The 21,233-nt window shown below is 51.9% G+C and overlaps 1 protein-coding gene across 1 annotated transcript; it reads left to right on the forward strand.

The window, feature by feature from the left end:
* Window positions 1-8,833: 8,833 nt before the first annotated feature.
* Window positions 8,834-21,233, forward strand: LOC128903271 (olfactory receptor 14J1-like; the record flags this gene model as incomplete). Its single annotated transcript, XM_054187286.1, has 2 exons — window positions 8,834-9,295; window positions 21,222-21,233. Coding segments are annotated over 2 exons (474 nt in total), but the record flags the coding sequence as incomplete, so codon positions are not given.

Raw genomic sequence — 21,233 nt, forward strand, 5'->3', positions numbered from 1 at the left:
GCTGCTGTAAGTCCCAGGGGGCTGATGAGAGAAATGCTGGGTTGGGGGCAGGATGAAGACTGGCCATAGGTTGTGGAACACAAAGGGTCTTGATTTTCATATCTGTTCAGACTGCATTAGCAGACGCTCAGGATCAGTATCATGTAGAGACTGCTGATTTCCATTCATGTATAAGCAGAAAAATAAAGTAGGAAAAAGAAAAAAGAAACCCTTTCTTCTTGTTGTTTAGTAATCATATTATTTCACTTTGATTACATTCCTGCAACTTCTCTAATTAAGCACATGAGAATTGAAGACTTTAAGGAAAAACATGCCCAGAGAGACTTGACTTGTTAGGGCGTTTTGCATGTTAATGAGCCCTCTGGTGCCAAGTGCCTGAACTGCAGATCCTGAAAGACTGAACAAGCCTCAAGACAAGTAAAAGTCAGCAGCAAACCTCCAAGAGCTTCCCAGAGTCCTTGGAGGCTGGTGAAGCAGGAAGTCAGAGGTGCTGCTTCGAGGTGGAAAATCAAACGTGGAACGTGGTTGTGAAAGCCCTTGATGTGTGTCACCAAGCAGGACAGCCAAGCCCTGACCCCATCTGCTGGGAAAGGGGATCCGTCAACTCACGGGATGCTCACACCTCAAGCCCTGCTCCCCCGGACACTGCTTCAAGGCTTCTAACAGAGATGCAGACTGCTGCATTGGACATATGTATGTTTATATTTTTTTTAATAGGTACTGATACTCCTTGGGAGATCAAACAAACTCCTGAAGGAGTATTGAAGGATTCTTGATATGGTCAGGGCTGTATAAGGGCACGTGTAAAGCATCCCTGCACCTGATGCGAATTAATTCGGTGGCCATGGAAGCTCTGATGCACACACAAGATGCCGGTGTGACCAGGAAGGGGAAGACTGGATCTAAACAGCACGTTTCCAAAGCTGAGAGCATGAGCGTCATGGTTTCACTGCAGGAGAGCTCCAGCCTTGGGGCAAAATCACAAAAGTGGTCTAGTACATCAGGGCCAGCAAATGTGTCTGGGACAAGAAGGAAATGATTACTGCAGATGACAGAAATCCCCCCAGCCAAGGTGCAGCTGTCTTCTAGCGACAACCCTTCCAGTTCAGGAGTCTTGCAGAGAGCAGGGGGTGGCACAGAGCCAAGTACTGTTCATAGCATGTGGCCACCAGCAGGAGCCACTCTGTACATGCCAAAGGTGCAGGAAATAGCCCTAAGAGCGCTGTGAGCAGAGATGGTGCTGTGCCCAGTGGGAGGACATTCAGGGTGGCGGAGCTGTAGCAGGTTTCCATGTTTTCCAGCAGCAGCCCCATGCTGAGGCTGTTCCCAACTGCAATTATGGGGCAGGTCATGGGAGGGAGGAGGAAGAGATTTTTCTGAAGGTTGGGGACGTTGCCCATTCCCATTAGGGGAAACTCCACTGATGATGACAAATTGTCCTAATCCCCTTTTCCCCTTTTTCCACGGAAAATTTTAGGTCTTCCTGTCCCCTCTCTCCTTGTGGTTGCGCCTTCGAGTGACAACATTTGTTTCTCTGTTAGGTGCCTAAGGACATTGGGAAGGAAGTTCAGAGAGGTGAAACATGGAGGTGTCTGTGCTTCTGAGTGCATCATAGTCCCTAGACGTGCTCTATTCTGTGTGAAGGGTGAGAAAAGCCATCTTCTGGAGGGCAGTGACACTCCTGCTTGCAGAACGCTTTCGGACTGCGCGGGTGAAATGCTCTGTGGACGTGCTGCTTTCAGACTGTGTGAAACAAGGGATGGGCCATAAGGACAGGGGAGGGTGAGGCAGCACACAGAGGCACTTGCGATGACCCGGAAAAGGCAGGTGAGAGAAATCTCATTGGGCCGGTGGGGTTGTTCCTGAAGTCACACGCAGAATTGTCAGGGCTCTGACAGGGGTGTTCAAAGCCGCGAGCCCTTCCCTTCCACGTGCAGAGGCGTAGGGACTCTCTGGCCTCCTGCTGCCACTCCCAGATGCTGGGAGGCACCTCAGCCCTGTGGTGTGGTGCCCATCTGAGATGCCTCATGGCATGAGGTATGGACATAGGGACCCTGGTTCACGGAAGCACATCCCAGTGCGGCATCCAGGTGGTTTCCCAGAGGACGTTCCTCTCAAAGTCAAGTTACCCGAAGACAGAGTGTGTCCCACAGGCCTTCGTGGACGCTTTGGGAATAGCTGGTGGCACTTGTGCTCAACTCGGGTTCCTCTCCCCACATGCACATGATGTGCATGCTTCAGTCTCCTCCATGCAATGCAATCAAGGACTTCTGACCTAATCAGGTGGCACTTTCTCAGCTCACTGTGGCTCCATCAAAGATGTCCATGAAGCTCCAGGGGAACCTGCTGTGAAACAAGCTGAAGTCATGACTGATGTTTCCTCCCTCAGCTGTTGGGGGGGACATTCCTTTCTGGCAGTATCATTTCCCCTATCAGAGGCAGAGTTAGGTCCCAGAACGACCTCTTCTTTTCCACCTATGAGACAGGACACCCAGACAATGAAAGGGAGGAATCTCCTGTACCCCTGCAAACCACAGTGCACATTTGAAGTGCCAGAGGTGGCCCGAGACATGTGCAGGTATCTCTAAACTTTGATGGAGCAGTTCAGAGGGACAGGGCAGTGTCTGGGGCCATCATTTTGGAGGCTCTTGGGGCATTGCTATGGGCAGCTGAAGTGACAGCAGATGGCCACCTTTAGGACAATGAAGCCTGTTCCTGCTCACTATGTACAGGGCAGCCTATAGAGCTATTCCTCTGAGCAAATGGAGTCATTGCCATCTGAAGAGCTACGTCTCTCTCTCTTCTCCACCAGCCGTCGTTACCAGATCTCCATTGGCAGTTAGGGCTGGGTTCTCACTGGCACCCCTACAATGCCCAACCTAATTCAGGGCAGCTGCCCAATTTCAAGGTTAACTCCATCCTGTGGAGCTGCCTGAGGTGCCAGGGCTCTCCAGCACAACTGCGTGCAGCCGGCAGGGACAGCACAGGACTTGCGCGAACATCATCCCCATTCAGAGCAGCCGTGTAAGAGACCCCAAGAGACCTTCTGAGGCGTTCAGTGCTTTCCTTCAAGCAACTGCAGTGAGGCAAGTGCTGTCCCATCTCAATCCAGTAGATGCAGGGAGTGCTTCTCCCACATCCCTCAGTCATCCCTTTGATGATGCAGTCAAGGAACAGAGCAATGATTTTCACAGTGTTCCTGGATCTCAGGATACCCATAGCCAAGGACACTTGCAAAAGCCCCTTGTCCTGCCTGGAGATCAGCTTCACCTGCACCACAGGCCCTCTGGGGCTGCAGAGACCCCGCAGACAGCAAAGCCCTCTCGTGCCGGGGCTGCAAAGTCCAGCCCTGCTTCTCTCTCGTCCTGAGGAAAGCAGGGATTGATCTCCTCCTTTCCCCTTTACATTGCCATCTGCCATCCCCCCCAGCATGCTCTGACGCAAACCTTTTGCCTGCACGGTACTTGGGCACTTGGTAACAGCTGGCTTTGTTGCACGCCTGAGCTTGGCCCTGGTGCCACAACTGAGGTCCAGCACACCTCTGCTCTGACACAAAGAACCTATAATGAAGGAGAGGAAGGGGACCAACTCTTATTTAACCAACCTGAGGAAGTCTTGGGCTCACCAACGACTTAACGTCTTACCGGGGACATCAATGACCCTGTGTATTGCGTTGACATGGCTAGGTTTTGGTAGGGGTGAGGGGGCTGCAGAGGTGGCTTAGGAGAAAAGGGATCAAGAGGTGACTCCATGTGAGAGACAGCCACTTTCAGCTGGCTCCAAAGGGGACATGCCACTGCCCAAACTGAGCCAGTAAGCAATTCTCGTGGCACCTCTGTGATAGCATATTGAAGCAAGGCTAAACAGCAGTGTGCAGTCACTGTAAGAGAGAGGAGTGAGACACATGGAGAGAAACAGCCCTGCAGACAGCAAGGCGAGTGGAGAAGGAGGGGGAGCGGGAGTGAAGCTGGGTGGGCACCTGGCAGCCAAAAGTCAGCCCAGCACCCCCTGACATTCCCAGGAGAGCACGGTGCAAATGCTCCTTTAGGTGTCTGGAGGCTCTTTGCCTCAGCTTTTTAGCACAGCTGCCAGATGGGCCAACCAAGGCGATGCTCACCTGGATCAGAAAACCTGTGTCATCCTTGTCAGCCTTGGCTCTAGTAGCAAAGAAAGAGTGGAGTCTCAGCTCCTGAGGGAGTGAGGACGAAGAGCAGAGTGCAGATTCCAGGTCTCAGGGTGGCAGACATTGGCCTGTTCTGGGAACTTTCCGTTCAGGCTGGAAGTGACCTTGCAAGATTTCTATAGACCAACATTCTACGCAAAGCAGGGTCACAGCAGAAAGTGCCTGCAGCATTTGGGTGCTGCCAGTTGTTAGGGAGTTCCCACAAACTCCAGATCCTTTCAATGATGATGGCGAGTGGCTTTACTGTGGCATCGTCCTGCCCTCTCAGCTCCCTCAGATGCCACCCCTCCAGTCCCATAGACTGGTAAGGATTGTGTTTGCTCAAGTAACTCCTGACTCTCTCCAAATTCACCACGGTTTTTTTTCCCTCCAGAGTCCTGCCTCAAGGCACAAAGGCCTGGGAGAGCTTGCTGGAGGAGACCAAGGCAAGAAGGACACAGAGAATCTCAGATTCATCTACACCTGCTGTTACTAAATTCCAGCAGTGGCCACTCATTCTCTTTGTTTCTTCTTTAACTGTTCCTGAAGCAGCAGCCTCTCCTCTTGGTGCCCTCGAACCCTTGCCTTGCAAGGGTCTACACTTGGGAAGCTCTAGCTTACCTAAAGCCATCCCCATTTCTCCTCTAGAGACCCAGCATCTCTAGTCTGCTGCGGTCTTTTCTCACTCCCCTTGGGAGCTGAGACCCCACTATTTCATGGTCGCTACAGCCCAGGCTGACATTTTCACACCCCTGATCAGAATTCCCTCTGAATTGACTGGACTCAGCAACACCTTTGTTGGCCTACCTTGCGCCTGTGCAAAGATGTTGTCCCAAGAGACCCAGAAACCTGCTGGACAGTATGCATGCTGCTGTGTTCCCCTTCCAGTGGTGTCAGGGTCATTAATGTCTCCAATAAGACCTGGGGTCATTATTCTGGAGACTTCCTTGTGTTGCTTAAATAGGCAAATGAGTGGAGATCCCAGTGTGATGTGCTTCCTGTTCCTGAACTGCTCTGCATCGACTGGATGGAGGTGGGTCAGACCCTGCCTCATTGCCCTTGTGGGATTCAGTTGCCGGCCAACAGAAACTGAATCTATGAGACATGGCATCTGGAGTGTGTGTCTCGCACCCACTCTGAAGGCGATGCCTTTCCCGTAGGTCCTGTGCAGTCCCTGCCGGCCACCTGCAGTTGTGCTGGAGAGCCCTGGCACCTCCTGTAGCACAACAGGCCTGTCCATGGCCATTGAGTAGCTGCCCTGAATTAGGTTAGGTGATGTGGGGATGTCCATGAGACATCTGCCAGTACAGTCAGTGGGGATCTAGTATACACAGCTGATGGAGAAGATGGATGATGTCAATGGCAATGAGTACATCTGGTCCCCTGTCTACCTCAGAAGGCTGCCCTGGGTTGAAAGAGTAGGGAAAAGTTCAGTTGTCCGAAATGTGGGCACGTGCTGGTGGCCAAAGGAATTCCTCATGAATCTCAAAGATGACGGCACCAGATACTGCCCTGTCTCCATGAACTGCTCCGTTAGATCTTGCAGTTACCGGCACGTATCTTGGACCACGTCTGAGACCTGAAATGTCAGTAGGTGTTTGAGTCTGAAGAGCTCACTGCTGGCCTCCATCTCCAGGAATGACGCTGGGAGCTGAGACCAGCAGCTCCCATGCAGCAGGTGCCTATTTTGTGCCCACCTGAAGAGAGGCAAGAGGAATCCCCCCTCCTGTGGGATTGTGGCAGCCCTAAGTGAGAGCTGAGTCCACTTCACACCCAGGACTACAAACCAAGGAGGAGATGCCTCAGTTGACGAAGCCGACTGCCTTCGCTCAGCGGGGGCAAAGGAGATCTGGCACTGTCCAGGTTTCCTGTCTCATACCAGAAGGAACAAGACCTTTCTCGTGCGCAGCTCTCTCTGATAGGAGAAATTACCCAGCTGGAAAGAAGCGTCTCTCCAGAGGTGCAAGAGAGACCACACAGTATTACTTCAGTCTCTTTCCCAGCAGGTTCCCCTGGAGGCACAGGGACACCTCCAGGGAGCCCCGAGGAGGCAGAGAAAGTGACGTCTCGGGCTGGTCCTCTGCGTCTGGGCTGGGCTGGGCTCCTGGGATGGAGGGAGCTCGTGGCAAGCGGGCAGCGCTGCAGAGAGACAGCTCTGCCCAGGAGCAGCTCCTCTGCAAAGGGCAGCAGGGCTGAGGGCACTGCCTGCAGGTAACGAGGGGAGACGTGTGAGGCCAGCGGATCTTAAAGGCAGCCTGGGGTGGGAGAGTGCTGAGAGCTCACTGGGAGAAATCCTCACAGCCTTTGCACAGTCTCTGGCTGCAGGGCATTGATTCTGCAGCTGCTGGAGGCATCTCCAGAAGCTGGAACAACCCCCAGCCTACGGGATCTGCAAGTACAACTCTCACAGTTTCTCTAGTTTCGAGGAGAAGGACAACGTGTGGAGCAGGGCTTCCCTGCTGCACCGTCAGAGGGACAGGGCATGCTGTGTCTCTGCTGCAGTATAATGCAGAGAGGCTCCCTGGAGCAGTCTCCTAAAGCTGGCATAGCCCATGGCTAATGTGATCTGTCAGGAAGGCTCTCAAGGCTCCGTCGGTGTTGAGAAGGATGTGCTCGAGAGCAGGGCACCCCTACCACATCACCAAAGGCACAGGGCATGTCGGCTGCCTTCTCCCAGGGACGGCTGCCGGGCTGTGAAGGTGGGTGTGCGTGCAGGGGTGCTCAGGGCTGTCCTTCAGAGCAGGGTCCCCGTGTCCCAGGGAACTGTGTGCTGGGCCAGGGACTCTGCTGCCTGCCAGGGTCAGCTCTCAGCCTGCCCGGGGAGCTCCCCCTGGCGCTGCGGGGAGAAGCTGTGGGTGGAAGGAGTGACCCCAGTCGTGTCATGGCAGGGTCCTTCTGCAGTCGTGAGGGTGCTGCATGGGTCGTGTTTCCTCCCAGCTCCAGATCACCCCCAGGACATTTGCAGAGGATCCTTTTGGAGAAGGACTTCAAGGCAGCATTTACCTGAAAGAAATGGAGCCCATGTTTTGAATTTTCCACCTTTAGTGGGATGCATGGGGAGTGGGAGAAAGGAATTTCCTTTTCCATTTAGGATGGCACCTCCCCACCACCACACATACATTCCCTGGAAATACTCCCTGGTCTCCTCTCCCACATCCTGGAGGAGAAATGTTCAAGTGTCTCCCTGTCCTGACTCTTTTTGAAGAAGAATTTTCACCTGTTCCCCTCTCACCCCTGCTGTCCTTGTTCCTTCCCTTCTTCCACTGTGGTGGGGGCTGAGGATTCAGGTGCAGCTCAGACACTGACGCTGCACGTCCTGTCATGCAGGTGTATCCAGGGAGGAAAAGCATCCAAATGCCTTTAATATTTTGGGCTCTGGGGACTGCAGTGTGTGGGGCCAAGAGTAAGCCACCCCATCTTTAGGCTAGTTGGCTCTTTCCCAGGAGTGTCCTGCTTGGCTGCACGCTGCCCTCCAGAAGGGCTCAGCTCTCCCGTGGCATCCCTGTGTCGTCTAGCAGCCCCACGGAGTAGACATGTCAGTGCCAAGGCCACGTAAATCCAGCTGGAGGGCTGAATGTAGGCAGCTGCAGTGAGCCCCCTGTGTCCCTGGCTGGGAGGGGAGAGCTGAGATCCTCCTCGGGTCCAGTGAGCTCAGGTGAGGGGCTGGGAGAACTGCGCTTGTAAATGGGACTCCTCTGCTCTCAGCAGTGTCCAGGTTCTTCTCAGGGGAATGTCTGCTTGGGATCATCCTCCAGCTCAAAGAGGCAGCAGCACAGGGCAGCTGAGAGCAATTCCGATGGACAAACTCGCTGTCCTCGCTCTGCACTGAGGGACAGTCCCCTTGGCTCGTAGGACCCACAAGGTTTCACTTGCAGCACAGCAGAAATGCCAGGGATTTCTGCCTTAAAAACACTCCTCAGGTGTGGTGGGGAAACTACAACAGAACAACACCAACAACAAGGTGCCCTGAGCTCTGCCCTGCAGTCGGGTGACAATGCTGAAAAGCCCTTTGATGCCAGGAGTGGATTTAATCTGAGATCACCCCGTGTTCCTTTTTACCCATGGCTGTAGGGCAGGACTGAATCCTGCAGAGATCTCAGCTCTCTGGTGGACTATCAGCCAGCACCAACCAGAGTGTACAAAAAGGACCTGCAAAAGGTCTTCCTGAAAGGCGAGAGCCAGTTTGGTGGGTTTCTAAGACCAATTGAATACTTTAGTTTGAGAGAAATCTTCCCTAACTTCTCACTGCTTTTCTTTCCATTCACAGGTCTCCAAGCCCAGGGGAAGAAAATGTCGAATGGCAGCTCCATCACCCAGTTCCTCCTCCTGGCATTCGCAGACACGCGGGAGCTGCAGCTCTTCCAGTTCTGGACCTTCCTGGGCATCTACCTGGCTGCCCTCCTGGCCAATGGCCTCATCATCACCACCATCGCCTGTGACCACCGCCTCCACACCCCCATGTACTTCTTCCTCCTCAACCTCTCTGTTCTTGACCTGGGCTCCATCTCCACCACTCTTCCCAAATCCATGGCCAATTCCCTCTGGGACACCAGGGACATCTCCTATGCAGGATGTGCTGCTCAGCTCTTCTTTTATATCTTCTTTCTCACAGCAGAGTTCTGTCTTCTCACCATTATGGCCTATGACCGCTACGTTGCCATCTGCAAACCCCTGCACTACGGGACCCTCCTGGGCAGCAGAGCTTGTGTCCACATGGCAGCAGCTGCCTGGGGCAGTGGGTTTCTCTATGCTCTCCTGCACACGGCCAATACATTTTCCCTACCCCTCTGCCAGGGCAATGCCCTGGACCAGTTCTTCTGTGAAATCCCCCAGATCCTCAAGCTCTCCTGCTCACACTCCTACCTCAGGGAAGCTGGGCTTCTTGTGGTCAGTGCCTGTTTAGGCTTCGGGTGCTTTGTGTTCATCGTGCTGTCCTACGTGCAGATCTTCAGGGCCGTGCTGAGGATCCCCTCTGAGCAGGGACGGCACAAAGCCTTTTCCACGTGCCTCCCTCACCTGGCCGTGGTCTCCCTGCTTGTCAGCACTGCCATGTTTGCCTACCTGAAGCCCCCCTCCATCTCCTCCCCAGTTCTCGACCTGGTGGTGGCTGTGCTGTACTCAGTGTTGCCTCCAGCACTGAACCCCCTCATCTACAGCATGAGGAACCAGGAGCTCAAGGAGGCCATTAGGTATCTGATTTCATGGATTTTTTTCAAGAGGGAGAAATGTTCCACCTCTCTCCACAAATGACTCCCGCACTATTTGATTCCATCTGCTTTTTTGTGTGTTTTGTTATTGGCTTTGTGTTTTTAATGATTACATTTCTCATCATTGCTGTTGATATTGTCATTTATGGTTTTTATGCTCCTACACAAAGGTTTCACTTGTGTCACTTCACCTGAGACATTTACGTCTTAGTTTCACCTGGTTCCCTTCTAAAAATGTATTTCACAGTGGCTCAGAGCTGGCCTCTTTCACAGAGTCTCTGTTAACAAAGCAAGATCTCCCTGGTGCAGTGCTTTAATGCTGGGGTCTTTCTCCAAACATGCCTGAGGAAATTCACCCCTGAAGGTCTTCTTCCTCCTCCATGTGTCCAGGAATAAAAAGCTGACTGTCCGTTTGTAACATTTTAGAGATATTGGACTGGATTTAGGAGTCACCAGTCGGTGTCTGGTGAGAGGTAAGATCGTGGGTTTAACTGAGGGACGTACCCCAGCCCTTCACACAGATGACATAAAGGCCACCCATCCTGTGGGAGGGGAATCTGGAGCTGTCTGGAGAGGCTGGTGTTTCTCCAGGGACAGCATGTTCCTGGGGTTGTGCTGGGATGGCAGAGGTCAGAAGGATGGGGTCTGGGGCCTCAAGCAGAGGCCATGTGCAGACCTCCTCTGGGCACTCTCCCGTTCCTCCCCACCTGTCTACAGCAGGAATTCCCACAGAGGGACAGACACGTCCAGGTGTGGCCACACCACGGCTCACTGAAAGGGCATGAAAAGTCAAGCTGTCTGGGTAGCCCTCTCCTCCTAATCCATCCCTGTGTGCAGCTGGCCTCGTTCATGGTCAGCATGCGCCACTGCCTCATGTGGTGTCCCTCATAATGCGTGGGCCCGTCTCCTCAGGGTCACTGCTCATCCTGTCACGTCCCACCTGGCACTGTAATACGGTGTTTTTCTTCCCCCTGATGCAGGACTGGCCACTTCTCTTTGTAAAACTTCAGCAGTTTCTTCTGGCTGAGTCCCAGAATTTCCCAAGGTCCCCCTGGACTGAAGATCCATTTTGTTCGTTCTTCATGTTTGCGTGCAGGCACCTCACCATGGTTGTGGTGATGCATCAGCACAAGATAACAGCACGAGGAGTTGCAGGGCACTACAGGGAATTAAAGGCATTCCTAATTTTGTACTGTCCAGCAGAGGAATTGTCACAACAGCTATGTTAGAAACATCTTTGTGCCCCGTAGAGAGGGCACAAAGCAAGCAAATGTAGGGCCTGTGGGGAAAGAGAAGCTGGGCTGTTTGTAGAGGAATCTACGACAATGGTTAAAGAAAAGAACTTGGGAAGGGGAAAGAGGAAAAAGGAAAACCGAAAGTTCAACTCCAGCACAGAACCACGGAACCCTGGAGGCTGGAAGGCAGCCAGCTTCCACCTTCTCTGTGCTTCCTCTTCAGGCTTGATGTTACTCAGAGCTCTTTTCTCATGCATGCCAGCCTCCTGCCACCTTGGCATGACTTCCTGCATGTTGGCATGGACCATTCTGGATGACGAAGAGGTGATCCTTGACCACCAAAAAGCTCTCTGCAGGACCCACCTGGCCACAGACATCCTCTGATCCAAGGGTATCAAAATCTACCTCCCTAACTGTTATGCCCATCAGTCTTTATCGTATGAAAAGGAATTGACTTTCTTAAGATATATAGCTAGCTAGCTCCCATTGTGTACTGATTTATCATGCTTGCGTAAGTGAGTTAAAGGAGGTCAGCTCATCACAAGGAGCAGAAGAACAGCCCTGCCCTCAAAATAAGGACTTCTCAGAATCATTCAGCTGTCCATGAAGGATAAAAGATACCCCTGGAGAACCGAGATAATGCCAGTATCCTCGTCCCTCTTACACACCTTTGAAACTCTCCCAGTGTCCAGCATCACAGACAAGTAATTAGCAATAGACCAACTCCGGGGACGTCTGGATCAATAGACAAGCCGCGAGAAGGCTGATGGCTGATGGAGCTGCAGAGATATAGCTACTTTGTGCAGTTTTACTGTGATTAGGAATTGGTACTCCGTGTGTGTGTTAGTTAGTCATTAGTCAAATAATAAGGTACCTGAATGCTTGAATGGCATAAGAACCCTGTGTTTAACCGCATTTGAGGTACCCCAATTGAGCTCGGACGCCTCATGCGCATGACTAAATATTTACACGTGCACCTCTGTACTTTGTGTCCTAGCCTCTCTGCTCGGTCAGCACGGGCCACTTGCAAATTTTCATAACACAAGTGACTGATTGCCACTGCAGTGGGACAAGGTCTCTCCCTTCTCCATGCAGTAGATGTGAGGCAGTTTAGAACACAGGACACGTCACACCAGGGTCTCCACTCATGTGTTGCACTCAAGGTGCTGTTTTTTCTCTTGCCCAACATTTACTCGCCCTCTTCATAATACAGTCAAGGAACAGGCAAAAAAATCTCGTGGGGGACCTGTCAGCAGCACCTTGTCATTCATGGAGATCACCTTCACCTTTGTCAAAGGCCCTTGAGGGCTGCAGAGACACCACTGACAAAAACCCTCTTTCTTGCCAGGGCCGCCCTTCCCAGCCCTGTTTCTCTCTGTTCTTGCAGACAGCAGGCTTTGCTCACCATCAACATCCAATTTCAGCTTTAAGCTTCCAGGTGCCGTCCACTTGACCGTGTCTCTGCCGTGAAGCAAAGCCTTTGCACACAGAAGGTCTTCAATGCTTGGTACCAGGTTTCCTTTAAGAGACGTCCGAGCTTGGCCTGGAGCTACACCTGAGGTGCCACAGCCCAGATGTGCACCAAAACTCTCAGCCAGGGGAAGAGACAAGTTGAGAGAGAGCCTGTGCTTTTTGACTTTGACAGAGGAACTGCCAAGGCGTGGTGGGACAAGGCACACAGCTTGGGGTGCTGCAATGGATGGCTACAGGCTTTTCAGGAGAGACAGGCTGGAAGGATCAGGAGTGGGGTTTCCTGAAAGTGAAGCCGTTAACTGGATGTATGGCGCAACTCCTTGGGGCAGGTGAAGAGTTTGGTGAGCCTTTGTGGGGGAGGGTGAGAGGAGAGGCCAGTAGAAGTGTCCTGTCATGGTGGGAGATAAGGAACCCACAGTCAGGATGAGGAAGAGGGTATAGTCTTTCTGAAGGATCCCAGGGAAGCGTCTGGCTGTACGAGCCTGGGTCTCGCTGGGGACTGCCATGATACTGGCAGCTTCTGAAAGAGGAGCACAGCAGCACGTACAGTCCAGGTGGTTTCTGGAGTGTCTTAGGACAACGTCTTAGCACAGCTGCCAGATGGGCCAACAAAAATAATGCCAACCTTGATGTGATACCTGCGATGCAGGAAGAGCTGGTCAGAGACGTGAAGATTGGCTGTCGTGACCCTGAAGTAGTGGGGTCCCAGCACTCCAGGGCAGTGAGGAAGCAGAACAGAAGACTGCAGACGCTGGACCTCAGAGGTCCTTTTGCCTTTGGCCTTGCCAGGGTTCTCACCTGGGAAATAGTGGCGTCTCCCTATGGGGAAGCTCCATAGGAAAAGGAAGCATAGGAGAGGGCGATGAAGAATTAAAGGAGGAATTTAGAAATAAGGGAGGTTTTAGAAAAGCCAGAGCTCCCCTGGACTTCAAGGGCACAAGGATGTGGAGTTACAGAACAGTTAATGAAGTTGAGGAACAGTTAAGGAAGTAAATGTAAATTATTGACCACCACAGAAGTGCGTCACCAGTGTTGAGTAGAGAGGAAGGATCGCTTCCCGCGACCTGCTGGCACCGCTCTTCCTAACGCACCCAGGAGGCTGTCGGCCTGCTTTGCTGCAAGGGCACACTGCTGGCTCTCGGTCAGCTGCTTGTCTCTCAGAACACAAAGGTCCTTCTATGCCAAAGTGTTGAGAAGCTCTCAGTCACTCAGCCCCCAGCTTACACTGGTGCAGGGGACTATCTCTCCCTGGGTCCAGGGCTTGCTTTTCCCTTTGCTGAACTTCAGGAGGCTCTTCTCTGTCCAGTTTTGGGCATGCCAATAATTTTCATCATCTGCCTGAATCACAAGATATCAACACCATGGACATTTTCAACTAGTGGAAATGTTGTTTTTTCACGTAAAAAACAGTGCTAGCTTTGGGTGCCGTGACCGTGAAATAGTGGGGTCTCACCTCCCAAGGAGAAGGAGAATAGAAGAATGCAGATGACAGACCTCAGAGGAGCAGACTTTGGCCTAGTCTTCTGACTTGTTTGGGGGGAGCCCATGTGAGCAGCACAGAAGGGCAGCAGAGGGTCTGCAGTACAGTGGTCTGCAAGGACAGCGTCTTTCAAGTGCGAGAGTGTGGTCATACCCATAGTCAGGACAACAAGCAGAGCTACCAGAAGAAGAGCTGGGGGAAACAAGACACTCATGGGGAAGCCCCAGAGAAAAAAGGAAGCATGAAGAGGTGGATGCCAGGATGAAAACAAAGGAGGAATTGAGGAATATGGTTGGTTTTAGAAAAGCCAAAGCTCCCATAGACTTGACACTTGCAAGGGATTTGAAGGGCACAACAATGAGCAGTTACTCCTTCAGGAACACCTAAAGAATAAACAAAGATAATGTGTGGTCATGGCTGAATTTGCAGAGAGTAGGTGTAGATAGGTACGAGGTACTCTTGGCCTGCGTCTTCACCAGCAAGGTCTCCCGGTTCCGTGTGCCTAAGAGGCAGAACCCCATGCGAAATCCAGCAGTGGATGCAGATCAAGTCAGGGGCTACATGGGTTAGGTCAACCTTTGGTCGTCCATTGGACCAGACAGGATGAATCCAAGGATGTTGAGAGACCAGGCTGATGTCAGAGCAGGGCTGCTCTGATCCATTTTGGATCACTTTGCGTGGCTGGGCAGCAGCTCTGTGGAAATGGCCCTGGGGCTCCTTGAGTTTTATCAGGCCAAACAAGAGCCAGCAGCAAAGGCCGCCAACAGCATCTGAGGCTGTATGAGCAGGAGCACAGCCAGGAGAAGTGATTGTCCTGCTCTGCTCAGCACCTTTTACACCACACCCTGACCAGTGACAGTGAGACAGGGGCAAACAGGAGCCAGCTCACTGGAGGGCCACTAAGGTGGTAGCCCTTCCATTGTCCTTCAAGTGTTTGTGTGATTTCCCTAACAACAGCAGCATATACCACAACAAAAAAACATTAAAGCAACAACATCATTGATCGGCCTAAATATAAATACCTGCCCTGGAGCAGTCTACATCTGTGGTAGCCCCTCTGGGCAATGACAGTGGAATCAAAGAATCAGCATCGCAGAACAGTAGGGGTTGGAAGGTTTGAAGAGGTAAGGTCTGTTCAGAGGATGTTTAGACTTCTGTGACACTGACTGTGAAAACATTCATGAGAGGCCTTTACCCTATTTACAGCCACTAACCTGAAGCCCTACCACCACCTCTAAGTGAAGGCAGTAGGGTAGCAAACACCGAGGGAAATGGGCAAGACAAATTGTAGCCGGGCTGAGTAGAGAGGAAGGATCACCTCCACCGACCTGCTGGCAGTGCTCTTCCTAGTGCAGCCCAGAAAGCCATTGGCCACCTTGCTGCAGAGGTGCAAAGCCTGGAGAAGAGAAGGCTTTGGGGAGACCTAATATCAGCCTTTCCACATCTTCTTGGCTGTCACCATGACAAAGGCTCTTCACTGTTGTGTGTGATGGGAGGATGAGGGCCAATGGCATCAGCTGAAACAAATGAGCAAAACTTTATCCCTGTCAAGACAGGCAAACACTGGAGGAGATTTCCCAGAGAGCTTGTGTCATCTCCATCCTTGGAGCTTTTCAAGCCCAAAATGAAGGAAGCCCTGAGATACCTGGTCTGACCCCATAGCTGACCCTGCTGTGGGCAGGAGGGTGGTCTAGAGATCTCCTCAGCTTCCTTCCAGCATGAACGATTCTGCGTTTCAATCCACCATCTTTCCTTCATGAGGGGAGGGAAATCAGTCAGGTTCCTGGTGACCGTGGAAGTCAACCAGAAAGTGTGGTCAGACGATCAGGGACTTTCTTGTCGCACTCCAGGCATGGTTGCTCAGATGCAGGGCTGCTTGGCAGGTCCCCCCAAACAGCCCTGATCCTTTCCATTGTTTCACCGTTTCTTTTTCCCTCTTTCCCCACTCAAAAGTTTTTCCCCTTGACCATCCCTGTACCCTCCCATGCAAATAGCCCACCTCTGTTTACCCTTTCCTCCATGGTCCTAGTTTGGCTTCCTTTGTACTTTCATTTGGTGTTTCTGAGCTTCTCACCATGGGAATGTGTACCTTGGTGAACAATGGCATTGATCAAGTGCCTCCTTTGATTATCTGTAGTGTCCTGCGATTCCTCATGCTGTTATCTTGTCAGAGGCAGCACATGTCAGGGAGAGCCATATGCAGGCACACATGAACGACTGGCCCAATGGAGCTTCATTCCTGGGGGACCCTGATAAACTCTGGGATTCAGCAAATGGAAAACTCACACAGTTTTACAAGGAGAAGTGGCCAGGCCTTTCCTGGGGGCAGGATCACCCCAGAGATGAGGGCATGCTGGGACCTGACTGGCCGAGGACTGACCCAGAGGAGAAGGTCCTGGGCATTACGAGGGATGCAACTTTAGCCAGTGGTACATGCGGACCGTGAACTGGACTAGCTGCACACAGGGCTGCATTAGGGGGCACACGGCCACCCAGACAAGGCACTTATCATCCCCCTTGACCCAGCACTGTTGTGGCCACATCTGGTCTAGTGTGTCTGTGTGTGGGGCTCTCTGTTCTGAAGGAAGGAGGAGGAAGTGGAGAAGCTCCAAAGGACATTGGCCAGGATGGCGTTTGAGGCCTTTGTGGAGAAGCTGAGGGAGCTGGCTTTCTGTACCTTTTGAAGTGGAGGCCCAGGGCTCTCTAGGAGTAGCCTGCACCTGCTTGAAGGGTGGCTTCAGAGGCGGTGGAGCTTTTCTTGGTAGTAGGAAGAGAAGGAAACCTCAAGAAACTGCAGCTTGGAAGGTTTGGACTGCATGTGAGGAAAAAGAAATCTCAGTCAAAGGGTTGCACTGTGGTGCAAGAGGTCACCCAGAGGGAGTCTGTATTAGCCCATGGCTTTGTGTTTCAAGGAACAGCCGGTGAGAGTGGAGAGACATCAGAAAAGATATGGAAATGCCGGGGCGAGAGCGATGTGGGAAAGCACGATGGGTGCCTGCAGCCTACAAGGAAAGAGGCACAGGCATGGGACAGTGATGGTCACTCTGCAGTAGAGGTGGCCTAGGGCTCTGGCCAGGCTAAAAAGCCCAACAGCACCAAGGTCTTTGTCCCCTTGGCTATGGCACTTGCCTCTGCCACCAAGGCCCACCAGAAGAAACTTTATTTTGAGGCTCTGGGCTTGGTTTCTGCTTCACGGTTGCATGGGGAAGGAGGGAGGTGTTGCACAGTCTCCCTACCCTTGGCCTTGCTCACCCTCACACCCCACTGCCCCCAGGAAGAGCCCTGAGCCACACCTGAGGGGCAGGATCTGCCTTCCCAGGGCCTGAGGGTCAGGTTTGGCCCTTCTGCTTCATCAAACAAAGCAACAGCTTTACAGCCACCTGCACTGTGCCTTTGCCTTCCTGCAATCACAGCCTCCAGCTATCTCCTCTAACGAGTCCATGGGGAGACTTTGTCAGTAGTGGCCCTCAGTGGGGCCCATTAATGCTTCCAGGTACTTTGAGTTTTGCCTCTGACTTCTTGAGCAGTGTTTTCAATCTTCTCTCAGTATCTGAGGTTCGTGGACTCAGAGCTAAATACACCATGGGGCTCATTGAAGTACAGAAAGCCCTAAAGACCTGTTTCTCTTCCTTCAATTTCCTTCAAGTCTTCAAGACTTCTACAGCGAATTGGAGTTCTTTCATAGTGTAGTTAAGAAGGAAGATTTCAATCAGAACCTAATAAATTATTTTTTTTTTAGTTTAAAGGGTTTCTTTTAATTTACTTTTCAGTCTATTGAAAAGGTGATAGAAGTCTTCTGCAACTGATATTGATCCAGAGGGTCTCCTCAGGAGGTCTGGACGGCTAGGAAAAGCAGTCCCTTGAGGTCTGACACTGTATGGACAATGCTACTCCTCACCGCCCCCACCCCAACCCCACCATCTCTGTCATTGCCCAGTTGGGATTTACATCATTTTCCTTCCATCAGACTTCGCTGCCAATCTCTGCAGCTGGATGTTACAGCTCCATTGCACCAGCTCCCTCTGGCTCTCCTTAGAGACCTGGCTGCACCCAGGCACAGAAGGGTTTCTCCTCTTTGCAAGCAAAGAAAAGTAAAGCCTGATCATGTCGGATCGTGTTTGATAAACAATAAAACACCCTCTGCGGCCATATGCTAAGTACATGCTGCCTCTAATGAGGTTGCTTTTCTGCAAGGGGTAATCTTATGAGAAATGCTTTAGATACGTAGGTACAGAAAGGTTGATATAAACATAGTTAAAGAGTTGGCTACAGGAGATAATTAGACTACTGAAAGACGGGGAGACCTTTAACCATGTGAAGCTCAAAGCAGCAGCTGGATGGGTGACAGGAACCTGAATGAAGAAAGAGTAAGGGAAGGAGAAAATGGGAATATAATAGAAAAGGCCCCTGTCTAGACAGTCTGCACCTGGAAAGATGACTTTAGAAATGGTCATTGTATTTGGACAGGTGAAAATGTATGAAAGATATGAGAAATTATGTACGTAGGATTACAGGCAAAATAGTGGTAGTGAAGTTACAGAACAAGATTGACATTTCTTTGGGATATCCCTTTTGAAAAGTCATTGGGTTAGCAGAGGTCTCTTGTGAGAGAGGACAAGCAAGTGTTGCACCCAGCTCTGAACGAGGCCAAAAATGCAATTCAGGGAACAACTCACTGGCTGTACAAGCTCACGTTGGTGAGGAGTGTGCCACCAGTTAGTGTCCTCTTGGGTGACATTTCTTGGCACCAAAAAGAAAAAATTGTCTTCAAATGCAGTCAACATGGACTTACTGAGGGTACGTACTGGGACATACTGGGGCATTGTGGGGCAGCACAGGGATGCTGGCTCCTGGGCCCTGTTCGGTTTAGCACCTGTGTCCGTGACCCAGAGAAGGCAACTCTCAGCATGTTTAACAAGAACAAATGGTGCATTCTACACCTGGGATGAAATAATGGTGGCCACAAGTATAGGCTGGAAGAGGAGTGGCTGGAAAGCAGCCCTGCAGAAAGGGATCTGGGGGCGCTGGTTGGCAGCTGGGTTAATGTGAGTCAGGAGAGTGCCCTGGCAGCCAAGAGGGCAACCTGCATTCTGGGGTGCATAGAATCATAGCCTTGCCTAAGTTGGAAGAGACCTTTCAGATCATCGAGTCCAACCACCAACCTAACTCTGACAAAAACCATCACTAAAGCATATCTCTAAGCGCTATGTCTACCCGTCTTCTGAATACCTCCAGGGATGGTTGCACTTCCCTGGGCAGCCTCGTCCAATGCTTAATAACCCTTTCAGAGGAAAAATTTTTTCCTAATATCCAGTCTAAACCTCCCCTGGTGCAACTTGAGGCTGTTTCCTCTTTTCCTCTTGCCTCTTACTTGGGAGAAGAGACCCACCCCCACCTCTCTACAGTCTCCTTTCAGGTGGCTGGAGAGAGTGATAAGGTCTCCCCTCAGCCTCCTTTTCTCCAGACTAAACAATCCCAGTTCCCTCCGCCGCTCCTCATAAGACTTGTTTGTCACTGAGTTTCCTCTGCCCTCTCTGGCATCCCTGCCCACTACCAATCACTGCCTCACCACTAACTGAAACGTTAAGAAGCTCTCAGGGGATGACCATGTTTCTCCATTTACCACTCATGTGTCCTAAAGACACCAGTTGAGGAAGCATATCTTGGGAAGAGGAGGACCTCCTAGAGGCACCTCTCTGCTCTTTGAGGTCTAAGTGCTTGTCAAAGGCCCCAGGAGGAGTTCATGTGGTGCCCACATTTATATTGCAGATGGTTGGTCTGCAATGGACAGGGAATGAGACAGAGATGCGACCAGGAATGATATGGAAGGGGAGATTCAGTGCACTGGGTGTGGCTGGGGTGGAGATAATCCCCATGGATAAAGCCTTGAGCAATGCGCATGGCTGAGCAGAGACCTGCTGGTCAAACTAAAGGGCAAGAAGGAAATGCACAGGCAGTGGAAGCAGGGACAGGTATCCTGGGAAGAGCGTAGGGATGGGGTCAGGAAGGCCAAGGCGCAGCTGGAGATGAACTTGGCAAGGGAGGCAAGGAATAATAAGAAGGGCTTCTATAGATATGTCAGCCAGAAAAGGAAGGTCAAAGGAAGCGTACCCCTCCTGATGAGCAAGACTGGCAAACTGGTAACAATGGTCGAGGAGAAGGCCGAGGTACTCAACAACAGTTTTGCCTCAGCCTTCCCTGGCAACCTCTCTTCCCACACCTCTCGAGTGGATGGACCTCAAGGTAGGGACTTGAGGGGCCAAGTCCCCCCCACTGTGGCAAAGGATCAGGTTTGTGACCACCTGAGGAACCTGAGCATGCAGGAGTCTATGGGGGCTGACAAGATGCATCCCAGAGTCCTGAGGGAACTGGCTGATGGAGTTGCCAAGCCACTCTCCATGATATCTGAAAAGCCATGGCAGTCAGGTGAAGTCCCCAGGGACTGGAAAAAGGCAAACATTGCACCCATTTTTAAAAAGGGTAGGAAGGAGGACCTGTACTTGGGGAGCTGTGATGTTTGCAATCACAGCAATGGAGCTGTGATGCTTGCACAAGAGACTGCAACTCCTACAGCGTTACAACGGGAAACCAGTAGGTCTGTGAGGAACCTGAAAAAGTGCCTTTACCCATTCCTTTCTCTACAGAAAGCATCATCATTTCTGTGATCTCGGCATCTGTCTCACCTGCTTCTTAGGACTTCCTGACACAGAGATGCTCCTGGGCAGTGCCCTGCTGCCAGGAGGTGTCTGCAGGGCAGAGCTGAGCACCCAGCGGGTGGGATGGGCTCTGTGAACACGGACAGGGAGGAAACGGGCACAGAGCAGCAGCTCCAGGCAGCAGAGACGTGACCGGGGCATGAGAGGAAAGTGCTGGCAGCGAAGGCTGGGAGGGGAATTTGGGCACCTCCCTGTCAGCCCTTCACTGAACGTGCTTTTCTCCTCTCCCACCCAGAAGAGCCTCTGCCCTCAAGGCCACAGGGTGCAGGGCAGGAGCTGCCTGCCCTGCAGGCAGAGCTCCAGCACAGGACACTCTTCTGGTGACCTGTCCCTCCCTCCCTGGCCTTGCCCCCCATGGCAGAAACATTGGGCTGTTTCTCCTTGTTTCTCCACCCATCCCTGCTGCTGCTGTTCTTGTTTTCAGGCTCTCTGGGGGTGGGGTTTTCAGGTGCAGCTCAGCAACTGGCCCTGAAGTCCGCAGGAGCACAGGACCCTGTGGGTCTCTGGGTGATACAGCCCATAGGGTGAGGATAAAGCTGACGCTTTTTGCCGGACGCCCCCTCTTCAGGGCATACAGAAGTGCACAGCTGGTCCAAGGGAGGGGAGTTTAGAGATCTGCACTTTGAAAGTGCATTCCTCTGCTCCCAGCAGTACCCAGTTTCCTTTCAGAAGAACAGCTGAGTGTGATCATCCTGCAGCTGTGAGAGACCAGGGCACCTGGGAGCAAGGCTGATGGGCAGACCAGCTGTCCTCACTCAGCACTAATGGTCTGTCCCTTTGCATCCCAGGACTCTCAGGATAGAAATGTCAAGGATGTCTTCCTTCAGAAAACACTCCTCAGAGGTGAGGGGGACAACAGGAGTAAAATAAACAACAGAAGATCAGGCCAGCTCTGCTCTGCAGTAGGGTGAATTTGGAGAGTCAATGCCAAAATCTCTTTGATTGCAGGAGCAGATATAA

This window comes from Rissa tridactyla, unplaced genomic scaffold (genome assembly GCF_028500815.1).
Source record: "Rissa tridactyla isolate bRisTri1 unplaced genomic scaffold, bRisTri1.patW.cur.20221130 scaffold_29, whole genome shotgun sequence".
In the NCBI taxonomy this organism is placed as follows: domain Eukaryota; kingdom Metazoa; phylum Chordata; class Aves; order Charadriiformes; family Laridae; genus Rissa; species Rissa tridactyla.